Genomic DNA, 16,991 nt, shown 5'->3' with positions numbered 1-16,991 from the left:
ACACCTATTTTCTATGTTCTTCCTGTTGAAGGAAAAAGTAAAAATCTAACGGAATATGTTTTTCTGGCCTTCAATGCATCCAGAAATTATGTGTTTGCAAATGTTTTATTTCATATCTACGTGAGAAGATATGAGGTTTGAGTTACTCTCTTCTACCTGTCTTCTGTGTTAGGTCTCATATCTTTCTGGAAAATTCTTGGGGATATTTTTAATAGCAATTTTTAACTGCAACATTCCAGTCCATAATCTTTATCCTTCTGAGGCCATTACTGTAGAAAATGGCTTGATGATGACAGTCCTAGGAAAAGGGTGGGTTTTCCAGCCTAAGCAACCTCTTAGGTTAAAAATACTTGAAAGGTTTTGAAAAAAAACAGAAAACAATGAAATAAAACAGTTAACACAGAAGGAGGAAAAAGAAAAGATACTCCCCATCCTTAGATAAAGGCTTATGTATTTTGAATCCAGAAACTATTTCCATGAAAGACAAAAATGAAGTGGTAAGAGCACTACTCCCATAGTACACCCTGTGCTAGCCAACAGGCATCAGTTCTTCCAATACATTTCTTCTACACATACTACTGTGGAACAAGAAGAATGGTTTGTGTTTCCAAAGTCACTGAATGCATCATTAGCATATGGCCTAACAGACAAACCAGCCATTATGATTATCGAGTGTAAATGGAATCAAATCTTACCACCTGAAAGACAATATTTAACAGATCTGTGTGCCCAGACCTTCTCTTTTACAAGAGCTGGTTTCATTCACTAACTGGGGGAAAAAAGTCTCAGTAACCAATAAGATGGAACAAAATTGTTAGATTAGTTTCAGCAATGAAAGGAGAAGAGAATTTGTTTTTTCTAAGGTATTGAAATTGAAGACTAGAGTTCAACTTTGGAAACTATACCTTGATTTCAAGAATCCATGGCTTGAATAAATCAGTCTTTTCAACTTCTAACGGTTCAAGCAAAGGTTCCCACACCCCAAACATCTCATTAAAATAGTGTACCTATGAAATGCAGAAGTTAGTTAGGAATTTACATAAAATTGTTAAATCAAAAATTCTGATTTACAACTATATTATTTTGGTAATGCACAAGATTCATAATGAGATTGCACTATCAGCTCTCACCATCAGCTGAAACAAAGGCATTTGAGAAATAACTGAGGCAGCTAAACCTCTACTGCAAATATCCATCTTCAAATAAGTGGTAAAAGATGTGTTGTGTCACTTAAAGTGTAATTTTGGCTTAAACTGTAGACACTGGAAGTCAAAAGCCCTGTAAACATGGAATAATCTACCTACAACAATCAACAACAAAACCAACAATTTTAAGTCACTAATTTCCAAATATGAGCCAGTTCGGATGTTTTCTGAAGCACACTGGTACCATACTGTATTTTAGAGAAACTTCACAGGAATATTACTCTACTGTAACCTTAACTGAAGATTATCAGAGAGGTTTAGCCAGTTGCTACTCTAACATTTAGCACTGATGCAACAGGTCGTCAGGAACTTGTAAAGACTGTAAATGTGAGATTATATAACACCATCACTGTGCCATTAACGTGTTACATCTAGTGCACTAGATTTTCATCTTAATTTAACTATCTCCATAGCTCATTCCCATCATGCTCCAACAAAATATATCTGCATGGTTTAATCATAAAATATATGGGTTAATTTTTCTTTTCTTGTCTAAATAACATGTATATAACATTTAGACTATAGGGTTCAGCATCTTAGGAAAACTTCTTTTTTTAATGTAGGATTCCTTACCTCTAGCTCAAGACGAGAACGTAAGTTGATTAGAGTACTCCAGTTCTTGACTTCTCCAACAAATGAGGAATTGGCTAGAAGCATTGGTACAGTTCTGTGCCCAACCCCAGCTTCGAGAGTTAGAAAAACAGATTCTATACTAATTTTCAATGACTCTCCTGTGGGAATCAGTTCAGTGGTTGGATTTTTATCTTCATTTTCATTTGTCTCTTCAAGAAACCACAAGTTTAGATTTTTTATATCTTTCTTATTCCACAAGTCTGGAGGAATTTGGCTGATCTCCTCTTCTGTTGTTTCTGCAGTTTGATAAAAGGCTGATGTAATAGTAATTACTGTGTTTATGATTATTGGTGAAACCTACAAAAAATTGGAGCAATTGGAAATGAAAAGCTAGTATGGAAACAGTTCCTTTCAGACACATAAGTATAATGAACATATTAGACTAACAAAACACTTCTGTTTACTAGAAGACTCTAAGGTACAAAAATGCATTCCCTTTTGCAACCTATAGTTCAATCAGTTCAGATTGTCAAGCCCTGCCATGTTTTCCAGATGGAAGCTTTCTAAACTACATCATCCAATGATCTATTTGAACATTTCAAAATTTGTATCTCCACACCAGGCCACAAAACAGATTCCAAACCCAAAGAATAATGACACAATTATCTAATTTCAATTTTGTTTAACATGATAAACAGACAGGTGACCTGATGAACAACAGAAAGAGTTCCCCACTTTAGTCATTCCTGATTTTACTTTTTTTAAGAAACATATGTCAAAAGCAACTTCATAGTCTGTTGAGCTGGAAATAGCAGAAAACTAAAAATCACAATAAAGGTCCACCTACTTTTAATGTTAGAGATTTAATCATTAGATCAGCTGTCTGTGGATTAGTACCTGACTGCGTCATTTCAAAGAAGAAATCACAAGGCTGCAATACCTATACAAAGGAGTAAAACACATGTTAAATAGAGAAAAAAAAATTTGAAAAGACATATACTTTAATACATATAAAAAAGCACTGAAAGGAAAAGTTACCATTGTTTGGTTCTTGAAAATTAAGAGCAATCAGAACACTAATAACATCAAGAAAAAAATACCTCAACCATTCTGATCATTAAAGATTCAAATGTCAGGTACAGTAAAATGCATTACACTCCAGTAACTCCATTCTTTAGGTAAAGTCTGCAGATGTCTTCAAATATACTGCACCATCGTGCTTCTGATTTTTGAAGAGAACCAGATTTTCAGTTACGGGCAACACAGAACAACACAGATACAGTTTTCCTCAAAAACAATGTAACTGTTTGAATCACAATCATTCAGTTCCCGCTTTATTTGCAATCAGTTCCTGTATGCTTTCACTTGCCAAAGTTTACCAAATCTAAGGAAACAAAATCCTAGTGCTACGTGATTAATAGCACACTCAGATATAGTTAGATTCTCCTGACATTGTACTGACACGAAAATTTGCTCTCCAATCTCTACTTGAGAAGGTAAGTCTTTCAAAAACAGTAATTTCAAACCATATTGATTTCTGAAATCTTCTCTGACATGTCAGTCTGTATCTGAATCAGGTGCTAGAGATGTAGAAACAACACCTTGAATCAGTTGCACCACACTTTTACCAAGTGAGTTTGGTCTAACAGAATTAGTTGTCCATAATATTATTTTACACTCTGTTGCTCAATTATAATCTTTCTTATTCGTTGTTACAGTCAGGAATGAAAAACAACACATTCCTCTTTAGATCAATGCACATGTGAGAAATGTACAGAAAGAACTTCATCATTTATGCTATTCTATATGCAATGGCTAGTTTTCCATCTGTCTGGGGAAACCTATTTGGTATCTGGATGGGGCACCTGGGGACACGGTTTAGGGATGACTATGGTTGAACTAGAAGACCCTGAAGGTCTCTTCCAAACGTGATGATTCTGTGATCAGAAGGAAGAATTCATCCAACTTGATATTTTCCCAAAGTCTGGGAAATATAAAATCTTACCATCAATACCACCCTTCAGCAATCCTGTAATCTTCACATAACCTCATATTACATATTTTCTTTCCTTTCTTGACCAGAGGCAGCCATGGAATCTCTAATTCTCTGATTACTTTTCCAGACTGGAACTAGAATGTCTACAAAAACCTGAGTTCTGAGGTTTGTTTACATGCATGTTTTCAAAAGAGTGTTTTTTGAAACCACCCGCCACAGATACGATGCTTTAGGTGCATGAGAAAAAAACAGAATAGAATCAACAAAACGTTAGCCACAAAATTTTACCCATCTATCCATAGTATACATTTTAACAATGAAAGTTTCAGAGGATGTCTGCAAACTCACTGTAGTAATGTTCCCGTTCCTCTTTTCTGGAAGAAAAGGGCATGCTTTCACTTGTATCTCTTTAACAGCAGCTGTCATGTTGTACCTTCCAGGGCTATTTTTAATGAAGACCTCACACTGTGCTGTAGCCACCAATGAAGGAGCATCACTTCTTGTTAAATCAGCCACAAACGCAATCTCGGGATTTTTAACAACGATGTTCATTTCCATTAGAGATGCAGGCTGCACAGATGCTTTGAAAACATAGACTACATTACTTTAATTGTTCAAACTTTTCTATTTACATATCTTCTCTGACTTAGAGAGAAGGTTTAAAGATTTATCAATAAGGTAACTTAATAAGATAACTGGTGCTTGCAAATCTTTATATCCCTGCAACTGACTTATTTCTTGGCGCTTCACTGGAGACACAAAATCACTAAAGATCCAATTATTTCAGATACAAAAAGAAAAAAGAGTCCACAAAACTTCTTTGTCAAAATCAAAAGAATTAAGAGGATCACCACTGTTACTATCTGATTTCACCAAATGTATCAACTTCACTCAATACTTACATCAGTCAACTATGATTGTCTTAGGAAAATGCTGGGCACATTTTCTACTTTCTGGAGCAGCAAACCCACATTTTTCCTCAGGACAATAATGCAGTATTTACTGATGCTTGATGTAATCATTTGCAATAACAATATAATTTCATATAAAACTTTCTAATCTGTTTAGATTTTGAACATCATCAAATAATCACAACAGATCTGGCTGAGGTGGGCACAACTCTGGCATAGTAAAAGAAAACCCAGAAAAACCGAAACTTGCTTTGCACAACTGATGTGAACTACCTGAGGCCTGGAAGTACAAAAGGCCTGCTCTGCTGCTCTGCTCTGCTGGCCTGCCTGCTCTGATGCTCTAAGGGACCAACTTTTGATGTCAGGTACTCAAGCTAAAAATCTGTTTTCTGATGTAGGGAGAAATGCTTATCATCAGTGAACAAGTGAAATGACAACATTTTTAGGCAGCAATATCAGGCAGACCAACTTTGTATGTAAGCATCATATAATATGTTCCATCACTCTTCAGAATTAAGTGATGACAGTGATAATCACCTTTAGAAACAAAGCAAAACAAGCCTAGAGAATGCCACCAATAACTGTCCTTCCACGTTTTATTTTTTTCTTTTTATTTTATTCATACATCTTTAAGTATTTGTCTGGTAAGACAAGGCTTCATTTCAAAATAAAGATCAAAACTCATGAACCTATTTCCATGATGCAAAGAAAGCAATATGGTTATAAGAAGCTGTACCATACACATAAACAAAGAAATCAGCATAAAATAAGTATTGTATTTTTACATGGTATTAAGATACCAAAATCAAGTGGATATTTAAATTCAGATTATAGACTATTTCCAATACATACCTTGGTCCTTTAAAGGTAATGACTGTTTGAGATTTCTCTGTGCAGCAGCACTTTCAGCATTAGCCTTTAGGAATATATCTGCTACAGTACGTAGAAACTCCATGCTTGCACAAAGGTATATCTCTTGAACAATCACATCAAGAACAGTGCCATCTCTCCCCTGTTTGTAGCTTATATCCACCATAACTTTCTTTTCAAATCCGTGCTTCATTTCCACCATTCTGAAAGACAATTAAGAGGGCATTAATGAAACAATAAAAAAACAGCAACAAATACTGAAAAACATTCAGTATTCTCACATTCCAGCAACAATACACTAACAAGAGTGAATTTCAAAAGTAACACCAATAATTTTAAAACATGACCAATAAAAACATAAATTTTATATAAACTTTAACTAGACTCCCATACACTGGTAACTAAAGGTGTTGGTAACTCCAGCAAATCAGATCATCATAATTCCTTGTTTACTTATCAAAAGTACTATATTAACATTTGTTACTACTCATGAAAAATAACCTTAGTCTTGCTTAACAGTTCATTGCAGTGGAAAGTGAAAGTTTTTCTATGTATATTTAATAATTGCATATTTAAGCTTCGGTTTATTTCGTGTATTTTATCTAATATCTATATTGGTCTCCCACAAAGACATGTGGAACAAAATGCAAGTAAGACATGTAAGTCTAAAGTAACAAGTACTTTAAGAACCTCCCCCCCCACTAGAACAACTGCAGTTTTAACAAAACACTGATAAAGTGACACATTTTGAACTATCCGTCAAACTCCACTAAACAGTAATTTATGTTACAGACCTTGGTGTAGCCTTCTGGATTGACTGTCTTTTATCATCTAATGTACAGTTTGCCAGTTTGACTGAAGCATTCATTGAACCATCCGATAACATTTTCAGAGCAGCTGACATCAAAACTAGTTTAAACTCTGCAAGCTTCAAAAGGTCATCTCTCTGATCCAAACTGTTAACCTGTTTAAATTAAATGTTTGTAGATTTGTTTATAGGTAGTGAAAATAATATGGAGGTGTGATATACAGTTTATTCTGATAAAATTTCCAAAAATAATATATTAAATCAACCCACTACCAATTCAAAAGACAAACGCAACCAGTAAGATACAGAGAAAACTTACGGAAAGTTTTACCTTCTACCAACTTTCTAAAGTGACTTTCACTTATATTAGTGAAAGAGAGACAATGTTTTACAAAAAAGTAATGCAATTTTTATTTGTATGTATAAACACACAGTATATGCAAAGATGCCAAATAAATTAACTACGCAGTGTTCAGCCAGACACCAGAATTGTTCATAATCTAAAATAACATACTGTAAGTTTACAATAAAACATTATTTTTTGTCAGAAATCTGCTGACAAGTTTTGTAAATTTAAACCAAGATGAAGATAAATGCATTTCTACTGTAAGTGCAAATTCAAAATCTCTCTCCACAGTTTTGTCTGTGTCCATCTTGACATGTGTACATGTAACTAACAAATAGGTTTCATTCCACTGTATCTGTTTTCTTCCCAAACTGTATTTTAAACTAAGATAAAATTTTACCAAATTTTTAGTTAGATCACAGAAGATGCAAGGTATTATGTGTAACTGCCAGTTATTCTCTTTCCTGTAGCATCAGCCAAGTGATTTAGCTAAAATAGCTGTTTATCATTTCTCTCACATTTGTTACTACTGCTAGAAAACACTTCCTCTGCCCATAAATTGAACTATTCCTGTTCAGAATTTCCAGAACTCCAGTCAAGCTTAAAGCTATTGCTTTCTCTTTGTGATCACAATTATATTTACCTGTTTTGAATTTGGACTATACAACACTAAAGTCAGAGAGTCGAATTTGAAGTCCAGTTTTAGTGTTGTTTTTATTTTCACAGGTGAATGCAATTCCACCACAGCTGATGTCACAACAGTTATACCTTTAAGAAATCAGAAAAATGGTTAATACTAAAGAAAATTAAGAATGCAAGTAAGAATAAAAACAAAACAAAACAAAGCATCCTCACTAATAACCATAAAGACAACAACTTCCCTTTTCCTCCACATGTGTTCATCATGCTTCCTGTAATTACTTTTGGCAAAATCACACAGTGTTTGAGAATATAAAACACTGCTCTTACATACTCTACATGTGATTTTTATCATATTCTAGGACATAAATGTACAATTTCCCTTCACATCATATGGTACTGTGCGTAAGAGTGTTACAAAGAATACAAATTTAATTTCATCCTCATTTGTCCATCTGCCATGTTTCTGCTGGTTTTCACATTTAATACAGGAGTTCAACAAAAGCTGCTTTTCTTAACTTCACTTGCTTTTTTGTAGTGTGTGGCAGCTTTCCAAAGATGGGATCTTACCAAATTCAACTGACAGACTTGTAAGTGCTGCCTTGCATTATGGCTCTGAAAACAAGGCAGTTCTTACCTTGCAACATGTCATGTTCCCAAATTCACTACAGTTGCCCAGTTGCTCTCAATAAGTATATTACATTTAGCTCAAACTACAATGCCACGATAACAGACGCATCAGCAGTTGACCAACCTTGCCAGTCAGTGAGGCACATGGCAGCAGCAACAGCAGCAGTTGTTACAGTTAAGTTGCAGTGCAGAACACCCCAATGAGTCTGACAGGGGGTTCCCTGAGTCAGGGAAACCCAAGGGAGTGGAGACCTGGCAGGGCCCAGCAGCTCTCATGAGCAAGGCTGACTTGGTGGGGGCCTTGCCAGAGCAAGCATAGGAGATTTAAAAGGCTCTGGGGAGAGCAGTGAACAGCTCGGGCAAACAGGGCATGGCACATCAGAAGGACATGGCATGGCACTTTGCGTAGCAGTTCACATATGAAGGGTGTGTAGGAGAGCACAGCTACCCTACCAGCTCCTGAGGCGAGTTCACATGGTGGTTTTCACCTACCCAACTAGAACTGACACAACAACTGTTTCCATACAGTTAAAAGCCATTGCTACAAGGCATCTGCCAACCCAGATCAAGCTACCTCAGAAGCACACAGCTGTCCAGGTCTACAGCTGAAGGGAGAGTTTGAGCCTGCCATTAGTAAGAGAGGGGCACACAGATAACACCTGTGTGCAGTGTGCCAGGTGGATGATCTGCTGAGCCTGGTAGCAAAGCTTAAAAAAGGGGTGGAGAGGCTACCAAGTAACAAGGAATGTTACAGAGACTGGCAGGAGTCACACCCTTCCATTCCTGAGAGAAATGACAGAGGCTCAGCATGAGTCAGAGAAACTCCAAAACTCTACCCCATCCGACTGAAGGAAGAAGCCTAAAACACAGGGAATGAAAAGGGGTCCCTGTGCTGGGGGCAGCAGGAGTATTACCTCCTCCTGGCCTTCCTAGGTGCCCTTAGGGAATAACAAACAGATTACACAGAATTGCCGAGTACGGGTATAAGGTTTGGAACTTGAGGGTGGCACAAGTGAGAGTGAAATTGAAAGTCTACTTTATCAAGTTGCTTAGAGTAAGTCAGTCATTCAGATGCATCACAACTTCAGCTGTTAAGAAAGAAGAGAAATGGTTGCAAGTGACTGACTCCCTTGTGTGGGGAATTGAGGGTCCTACATGCCAACTGGACCCATCTCACAGGGAAGTCTGGGGCCTTCTGGGGCTTGGGGATTTGAACCACAAGTTGTGTTCTCTTCTGTCCTAACAGTTGCAGAGACTGACAGGGCAAGAAAGAGGAAAATCACACAGTTGAACTCCTAGCTTCAAGACTAATGTTACCATCAGAATTTTGCATTTTTTTATCATGTGTCAGTTTTTACGACACTGACCCTACTGGCAACAAATGGGGTCCCCCTGTCTCAAAGATGAAAAGAGATCTTAGCTCAGGAGTTAGCAGGGCTCATTGAGAGAGCTTTGAACTAGATTTGAAGGGGGACAGGGGCAGGATCAGGCTTGACAGAGGTAAAGTGTGGGGAAGGGGACACAGTGACCACCCCAAGCAGCAAAGGAGACTTCAGAGCAGATATCCCTAGCAAGCACAAGAATCTCCAAAGACATAGCTGCAAGACAGACTGTGAGGCGTCCCTCTGCATCCCTGCTGGGATAACAACACAATCAAATATTTCTATGTGCCTGTATATGCACATAGTATGGGGAACAAATGGGAGGAACTAGGGATCTGTGTGCAGTCAGAAGGCTTTGATCTCATTATGATTACAAAGATATGGCAGGGGCTCGCATGACTGGCATATTATCATGAAGGGCTACACACTGTTTCAGAGAAAAGACCAGGATGGTGCAGTGGTGGAGTTGCCCTCTGTGTAAGGCAACACTTGGAATGTATGGAGCTCTGTCTCAGGCCAGATGATGAGCAAGTCAAAAGCTCATGGGTTAGGATAAAAGGGCTGGCTAGTAAGGGTGACACTGCTGTGGGTGTTTGCTATGGGCGACCTGACCAGGAGGAGGAAGTGGATGAGGCCTCCTATGGGCATCTTGAAGCAGCCTCAAGGCCATAGGCAGTGGTTCTTGTGAGGAACTTTAACTTCCCTGACATCAGCTGGAGAAGCAGCACAGTGAAGCACGGGGACTCCAGGAGGTTCCTGGAAAGCAATGATGACAATTTCCTGACACAGGTAGTGGAGGATCCCACAAGGAATGCTGTGCTGCTTGACCTCATGGTACCAAACAGGGAAGGTCTCCTTGCTGGAGATGTGAAGGTTGAGGCAGCCTTGGCTGTAGCACCCATGAGATTACAGAATTCAGTACCAGGTGAGAAGGAAGCAGGACAGCAATAAGATTGTAATCATGGACCTCAGGAGAGCTAACTTTAGCCACTTTGGGAAATTTTCTTGGAAGAATTCCATTGGAACAGACCCTGCAGGGAAGAAGAGTCAATACTCAAGGATGACTTCCTCCAGGTTCAGGACGGATGCATCCCAATGAGCAAGAAATCAGGTAAAGGGGGCAAGAGACCTCCACAGATGAATGAAGAACTCCTGTCATAACTCAAGTGTCAGCAGGGAATACAGAAAAGTTGAAAACAGGGTCAGGCTACCTCGAATGAATATCAAGGGCTGTCAGTAAGTAGACATGAGACCTGAGACAAGAAAGGTCAAAGACCATTTGGAACTAAATGTGGCCAAGGCTGTTAAGGGCAACAAGGTCTTCTTCAAATACATCAAAAACAAAAGGAAAGCTAAGGATACTGTGGATCCCTTGCTAAAATGCAGGACGGACTCTGGTAACAGAAGATGCAGAGGAGTTGCTGAATGTCTTCTTTGCATTGGTCTTCACTGATTTCTTGGTTGAGCAAAATGCCAGCTGCCCAATACAAAGTCAAAGCCTTCCTTCCCCCACCAAGAAAAGGGAGGAAAACCCCCTGGAAACTCAAAACAGGTTTATATATTTATACAGAAAGGAGAAAATAAAAAAAATCCTACACAAGTTAACACACACACAAGTTAAAAAAAACAAATAACTCCCCACCAAACACAAATCCCACCATTCTAACTACAAAGCCTAAGAACAAACATTTTACTTCCCTAAGATAACATGATGATGAGCTGGTGCTGGGTGTGGTGCTCCCGCCCCTCTTGGGACAGCACAGTGCATCCTCCTGGGAACACGGCTTGAAGGAACTGACCAAGCCACTCCCACACTGGCTTTTATATTTTGAGATGATGTCAGAATATGGTATGGAATACAATTGGCCAGTAGTAGTCAACTGTCAGCTGGCCCAGCCCAGCTCAAGTCAGCTGATAGTCTCAGGCCTACTCTGAAATCTAAAGTGTAAATTTAGGCCTTCACTTAGCTAAACCAATAAGAACTGATAAGGCCAATCCCCAGGAATCTCTGACCCAGGAGACCAGAGTAAAGGAATGTTGGAAGGAAGACTTTCCCTTGGTGAAGGAGTATTGGGTTAGAGAACACCCAGGCAACCTTGACATCCCCAAGTCCACTGGCCCTGAAGGGATACACCCATGAATGCTGAGAGACCAGACACAATCATCTTTGAAAGGTCGTGGTGATCAGAGAGGTGCCTAAGGACTGGAAGAAAGAAAATGTAACCCTGGTCTTCAAAAAGGGCAAAAATGAGAACCCAAGGAACCACCAGCCAGTCAGCCTCACCTCAATCTCTGGAAGGCTGATGGAGCACCTCATTCTGGAGGCCATCTCTGTCTGCATGAATAACAGGAAAGTGACCAGGAGTCGTCAGCGGGAATTCTCTAAAGGTATATCATGCTTGACCAACCTGATTGCTTTCTATGATGAAACAAGTACCTTGAGGGATGAGGGGAGAGCAGTGGATATTGTCAACTCAACTTCAGCAAGACTTTCAACACTGTCTCTGACACCCTCATACGCAAACTCAGGAAGTGTGGTATGAATGAGTGGAAAGTTATGTGGATTGAGAACTGGCTGAAAAGCAGATCCCAGGCACAGGGTCTAGTTAGAGGCTTGTCACTAGTGGTGTTCCCCAAGGTTCAGTACTGGGCCTAGCATTGTTTAACTTCTCCATCAGTGACTTGGAGGGGCAGATGTCTTCTCAATGACTTCAAAGCTGGGAGGAGTCACTGGTACCTCAGAAGGCTGTGTAGCCCTTCAGAAGGACTTCAACAGGTTGGATAAATGGGCAGAGAAAAACTGTCTGAAGTTCAGCAAAGGCAACTGCAGGGTCCTGCTGCCAGGGAAGAATAACCCCAGGCACCAGTACAGGTTGGGGAGTGACATGCTGAAAAGCAGCTCTGTGGAGAAGGACCTGGGCATCCTGGTGGACAACAAGTTGTCCATGAGCCACGGGTGTGCCCTGGTGGCCATAAAGGCCAGTGGTTGTAGGGGTGGATCCTCTAATGTCTGAGGTAATTGATGAGGGAATTGATCTTGAAGAGTTCAAGGTTTATCCTTGAAAGAAAAGCAGTTTGGAGTGCACCCTTAAGGAGGAGGGAGTCACCTGAAGAATGAAACAGAACTTGTAGCCAGTGAAATGTTTCCATCTATGCTTAGCTGAACTGACTAACCAATTATGCGATGACATGTCGTAGAAAAGGGGTAGATAAAAAGTGAAGCTGTAACTAAAAAAAAAAAGCTCTTAGTTCTAAGCTCTTAGTGTTTAGTTCTTAGCCTTCTGTCCTTCTGCTGCTGTCTGAATCTCTCTTGGCCTCCTCTGACTGCCATAACTAACTCTCCACCCTTACCCCTACAAATGGTATCCTCAGATATGGAATTATATCCAATTGGCAGCCAGTCTCCACACCAGTGGAGTTCCCCGGGGCTCAGCACTGGGACCAGTTCCCTTTAACAACTTTATCAATGATTTGGACAAGGTGATCAAAGTGCCCTCTCAGTCGATACTAAGTTGGGTGGGAGCTGTTTATCTGCTGGAGGGTAGAAGGCTCTGCAGAAGGATCTGAACAGGCTGGATCAATGGGTCAGGGCCAACAGTATGAGATTCAACAAAGCGAAGTGCCAGGTTCTGTGCTCTTGGGTCACAGCAACTCCATGTCATACTACAGGCTGCTCAGCATGGTCCCACTGGTGGACAGCAGCTGAACATGAGCCAGCAGTGTGCTGCTGAAGGTCAGTGCCATTCTGGTTTTGATCAAAAATAGTATTGTCAGCAGGAGCAGGGATGTGGCTGTCCCTCTGTACTCAGCCAGCACTCGAAGAGAGGACACACCTCGAATCTTGTGTCGAGTTCTGTCCCCTCACAACAAGGAAGATATTGAGGTGCTGGAGCATGTCGACAGAAGAGCAACAGAACTGGTGAAGGGTCTGGAGCACAAGTCTTATGAGAAGCAGCTGAAGCAACTGAGATTATTTAGTCTGGAGAACAGGAAACTTGGGGGTACCTTCCCTCTCTAAAACTACTTGACAGAAAGTTGTAGCAATATGAGGATTGGTCTCTTTTCACAAGCTAGTCTTGTCATCTTGTCTTTTCAAACTAGTGAAAAGACAAGATAACACAGCCTCAAGCTGGGCCAGGGGAGGTTCAGGTTGGACATCAAGGAATTTCTGCTCAGGGAGCTGGTGGAATCACTGTCCCTGGAAGTGTTCAAGAAATGACACAGCTGTGGCACTTAGTGCTATGTTATAGCTGATACGGTGGTGTTCACTCAACAGTTGGATTTGACAATCTTGGAGGTCTTTTCCAACCTTAATGATTCTGTGATTCTACAATACCATTAAACACAACTGAATCTGGCATCCTTTTATAAATGCAGTTCAACAAAAATAATAAATTGATAATAATATCTAAAAATGCCAGACTATGTAATTTTAGAAAATATTACCTGCAGAGTGTTGTGAAGTACTATTCATATCACTACAATGACTAGTTGATTCTTTCGGTTCTGGAAAAGATGTTGATGCCTCAGAGCTCCCACCTGTATTTTCATTTAGTGTCCTCAATATTGTGGTAATATCTTCTTGACTGAGAATTAGCTTTAAAAAAGATTGGAATTAAAATCAGAATAACTCAGCTCTATAACTTTTGATAACTAAAACGTGAGTTTACAAGTAAACAGATAAATCAAATTAACTTCGTCTGAGTCTCCATTTAGGAGACTGAAGACGAAGTAAACTGTTTTTCTGAAATTCACAGAACCCCTTAATTTTTATAAATCAGAAGTCAGTCACACATTATTTTGTTTTCATCCACGAAATTTCTTTACGAACTTACAATTTAGAAATTGGAATGTTAGAAGATGTACACATACAGTTTGTCTTACAGTTGTCCCAAACTGTTATCTGCATTTAGTTACAAGGTACTTTACATTGATAGTTATATTTCAAAATCTGGCAAATTGGTTTTCCACACACACTCAGCATCCTTTCTCTTTTTTAATGTTAAATTTAAATGACCAAGTGCACTAACTCATATTCAGGCTTGTAATGGGTATGATCACGCAACACCCTAACTTATGAGCTTGGACTTTTATGGAAAGAAAAAATATTCCATTTTCCACAAATATTGTAACAGTTGCCTTCAGAAACGAATACTTACATTCATAGGCTTGAGTCGGCCAGATATTTCAATATCAGGAACATCATTATACCATGCAGCAGCTAGATTTCGTTCAACAGCTACTTCCAGGTTCACTGGCTGCAGCAACTGTATTTCAGTCTGCAAAGAACCTTGCTCATAGCATGATCTGTGAACAGAACCAAAATACTCCCTGCTTTATGTATTTCTCTTACACATTTTAACAAAAACATTTCTATCTTTCCCTTACCTTTTTAAATAGTGTTATGAAACTGTTTTTATACTACTCTTAGTAGCTCTAGTTAAAGCTTTGCTCCACAAACTAAACATCTTTCTTTGCCAGGGAGGAGACATCAGGCACATACTAGGCATGTAACGCATAAACTCTTGCAAGTTAGGATCTCTTTGCTGACCTCCAGCAGAAAACAATTCCTTTCTCCTTCAGTACTTTTCAACCATGTTTGAAAAGCCCCTTCCCCCTTCCCTCTCCCTTCATCAATCCCTTGTACCAATGACCATTTTCAAACAGTTTTTTATGGCTATCTGACTTAGTACCTTTCCTGCTATGCATAGCTTGAAAATCCCACCAAAATAGCCAGTTATGCATGGATATAACCTGTCCCAAAGTCATGAATGACGCATAAAATCTGTCGTACCAAACAATTTTCCCTAAAAAAATTTTCTTCTCCCTAAAGATGTGTAGATTGCTATTGTTCCTAAAGCACACAATTTTATAGTTTTTAAAAAATACTGGTTTGCCATTATATTTCAAGACAATAGTGCATCTCTCAATCCTGGACCATTAATTATTTAGCTACTCCTTAAAGCTCTCTAACTGGAGAATCCCAACATGTTTTAATGAATTTTAAAAGATACTGGCATTACATTACCTGTATAACTTTAGTTCGCTCAATTTCACTGTCATAGAGTCAATAACAGGTGGAAGATTATACCGTGTTCTTGTTTTAGCAATAAAGAATTTGTTCTTCACAGTGATTAGACCAAGATCAGCCACCAGGACATTCTCAGACATTGCAGATTGTGGAACTATTACAACAGGTGCTTTAATGTTGATATCTAGTGCCAAACGGGAACTACGCTCTTTTACACCTGTAGCTGCTTTCTCTGCTGCTTGAACAGTTGCCTCAGTAAGAGCTTCCTTGGCTGCTTGGAAGTTATTTATAAAAGCCTGTGAAAAGAACAGAGATCTTGGGATTTAATTATTACAAATTACACTGTTTCAAAAACACTAAGAATCATATTTGTTCTTATGAGACTATTTTTTCTACATACTTTTTCCAAATTCTTTAATAGGATAATCTTTCCTCAAATATGATATATAAGTGTATACATATATCTACATATATAAAAATACAAATCTACATAGTAAATATTTGGAAAATTATATGGTAGGAGCAATGACCACGTCATATGATGCTTTTCTCCTCTTCTTGCTCTGACAATGTTACTTGAATGCTAAGAAACAGTATCTGGGAAATTTAACTTACCAAAATGGATGAAACAAACTTGTTGACAAAAAGTACTTGAATACACCCAACAGTTAGGTAAATACGATTGTCAACAACATCCATATTTGTATACGCAATGCCATCTGTAGCATTCACATATGATATCATTCTGAAATTGAAGACTTCTTTTTCTGTGATGTAAAGAGCCTAGGGAAATAAAAATACAGCATCTCTACTGTAAAAACTTACACGCTGGAGAAACTTAACTCTAAAATAAATGCAATACCTCAAACTTCTAAGATGTTTACTTCAAATATTCCAGTGATAGACAAAAAAAAATCAAATTTTAAAAAATCCATTGAAATAGCTGAAAATATTCCACTGGAATCTCAGTTCGAATAATTCTATCCATTAAAATCAACAGAACAAGAGACATGATGAGCAGCTGGGTGTAACAGTTGCACGAATTAATGTCAGCCTAATAATTACTGTTTGTGGAAACAAAAATCAACCTGTCTATAGAGCATGTTGCTCCCAACACACATATAGCATGACTGAAAAAAAATCACAGCAGAGAATGGTGTTCACAAGCAAGTTCAATTCAGCATTCAAGAAAGTCAGTGATATATGCAAAGGCATACCTTTTTATACAATGCTGTCTCATCAGAATCCACAATAATGATGTTCTTCAATTTTGCAGTCACTTCAGTTGCTGCCTTCCTCATGATGACTTGGCTATCCAGACCTCAAAAAACAAGACATACAAAATCTATAGACTGTTCTGTTACAAAGTTTTGTATCATTGTGATTTAAGTTTTTTCCCTACCTTCAATGTGAATTTCAGCTATTCTGTGTTTTTTCTCTCTAATAAAGATACTCAAACACGATAAATCTGCACAGATACTGAGGTCAATAACATCTTCATACTTCGATTTTTTTGATGCTGTGGAAACACAAAATAATAACAATTACAGTTTTTCAAAGAGGAGATGCAGTATTTTAGTATCCCTTCGAACTGAACAGC

General features: G+C 38.7%; 1 protein-coding gene across 3 annotated transcripts in view; it reads right to left on the bottom strand.

The window, feature by feature from the left end:
* Positions 1 to 16,991, bottom strand: part of VPS13A (vacuolar protein sorting 13 homolog A) — a 103,810-nt gene that overhangs the window by 40,847 nt on the left and 45,972 nt on the right. For all 3 annotated transcript variants that reach the window (XM_071580810.1, XM_071580808.1, XM_071580811.1), the window contains exons 30-42: positions 16,794 to 16,910; positions 16,609 to 16,712; positions 16,007 to 16,174; positions 15,389 to 15,687; positions 14,520 to 14,667; positions 13,807 to 13,957; positions 7,353 to 7,477; positions 6,350 to 6,519; positions 5,538 to 5,758; positions 4,123 to 4,355; positions 2,626 to 2,718; positions 1,779 to 2,135; positions 906 to 1,007 (exon numbers count right to left, since the gene is read on the bottom strand). In XM_071580810.1, the coding sequence (XP_071436911.1) occupies positions 906 to 1,007; positions 1,779 to 2,135; positions 2,626 to 2,718; positions 4,123 to 4,355; positions 5,538 to 5,758; positions 6,350 to 6,519; positions 7,353 to 7,477; positions 13,807 to 13,957; positions 14,520 to 14,667; positions 15,389 to 15,687; positions 16,007 to 16,174; positions 16,609 to 16,712; positions 16,794 to 16,910 (2,288 nt within the window). The remainder of the gene's footprint in view (positions 1 to 905; positions 1,008 to 1,778; positions 2,136 to 2,625; positions 2,719 to 4,122; positions 4,356 to 5,537; positions 5,759 to 6,349; positions 6,520 to 7,352; positions 7,478 to 13,806; positions 13,958 to 14,519; positions 14,668 to 15,388; positions 15,688 to 16,006; positions 16,175 to 16,608; positions 16,713 to 16,793; positions 16,911 to 16,991) is intronic.

This window comes from Pithys albifrons, chromosome Z (assembly GCF_047495875.1).
Source record: "Pithys albifrons albifrons isolate INPA30051 chromosome Z, PitAlb_v1, whole genome shotgun sequence".
Taxonomy (NCBI): domain Eukaryota; kingdom Metazoa; phylum Chordata; class Aves; order Passeriformes; family Thamnophilidae; genus Pithys; species Pithys albifrons.
The sequence above is the reverse complement of the archived record's forward strand: the minus strand, read 5'-3'. Positions and strand labels throughout refer to the sequence as shown.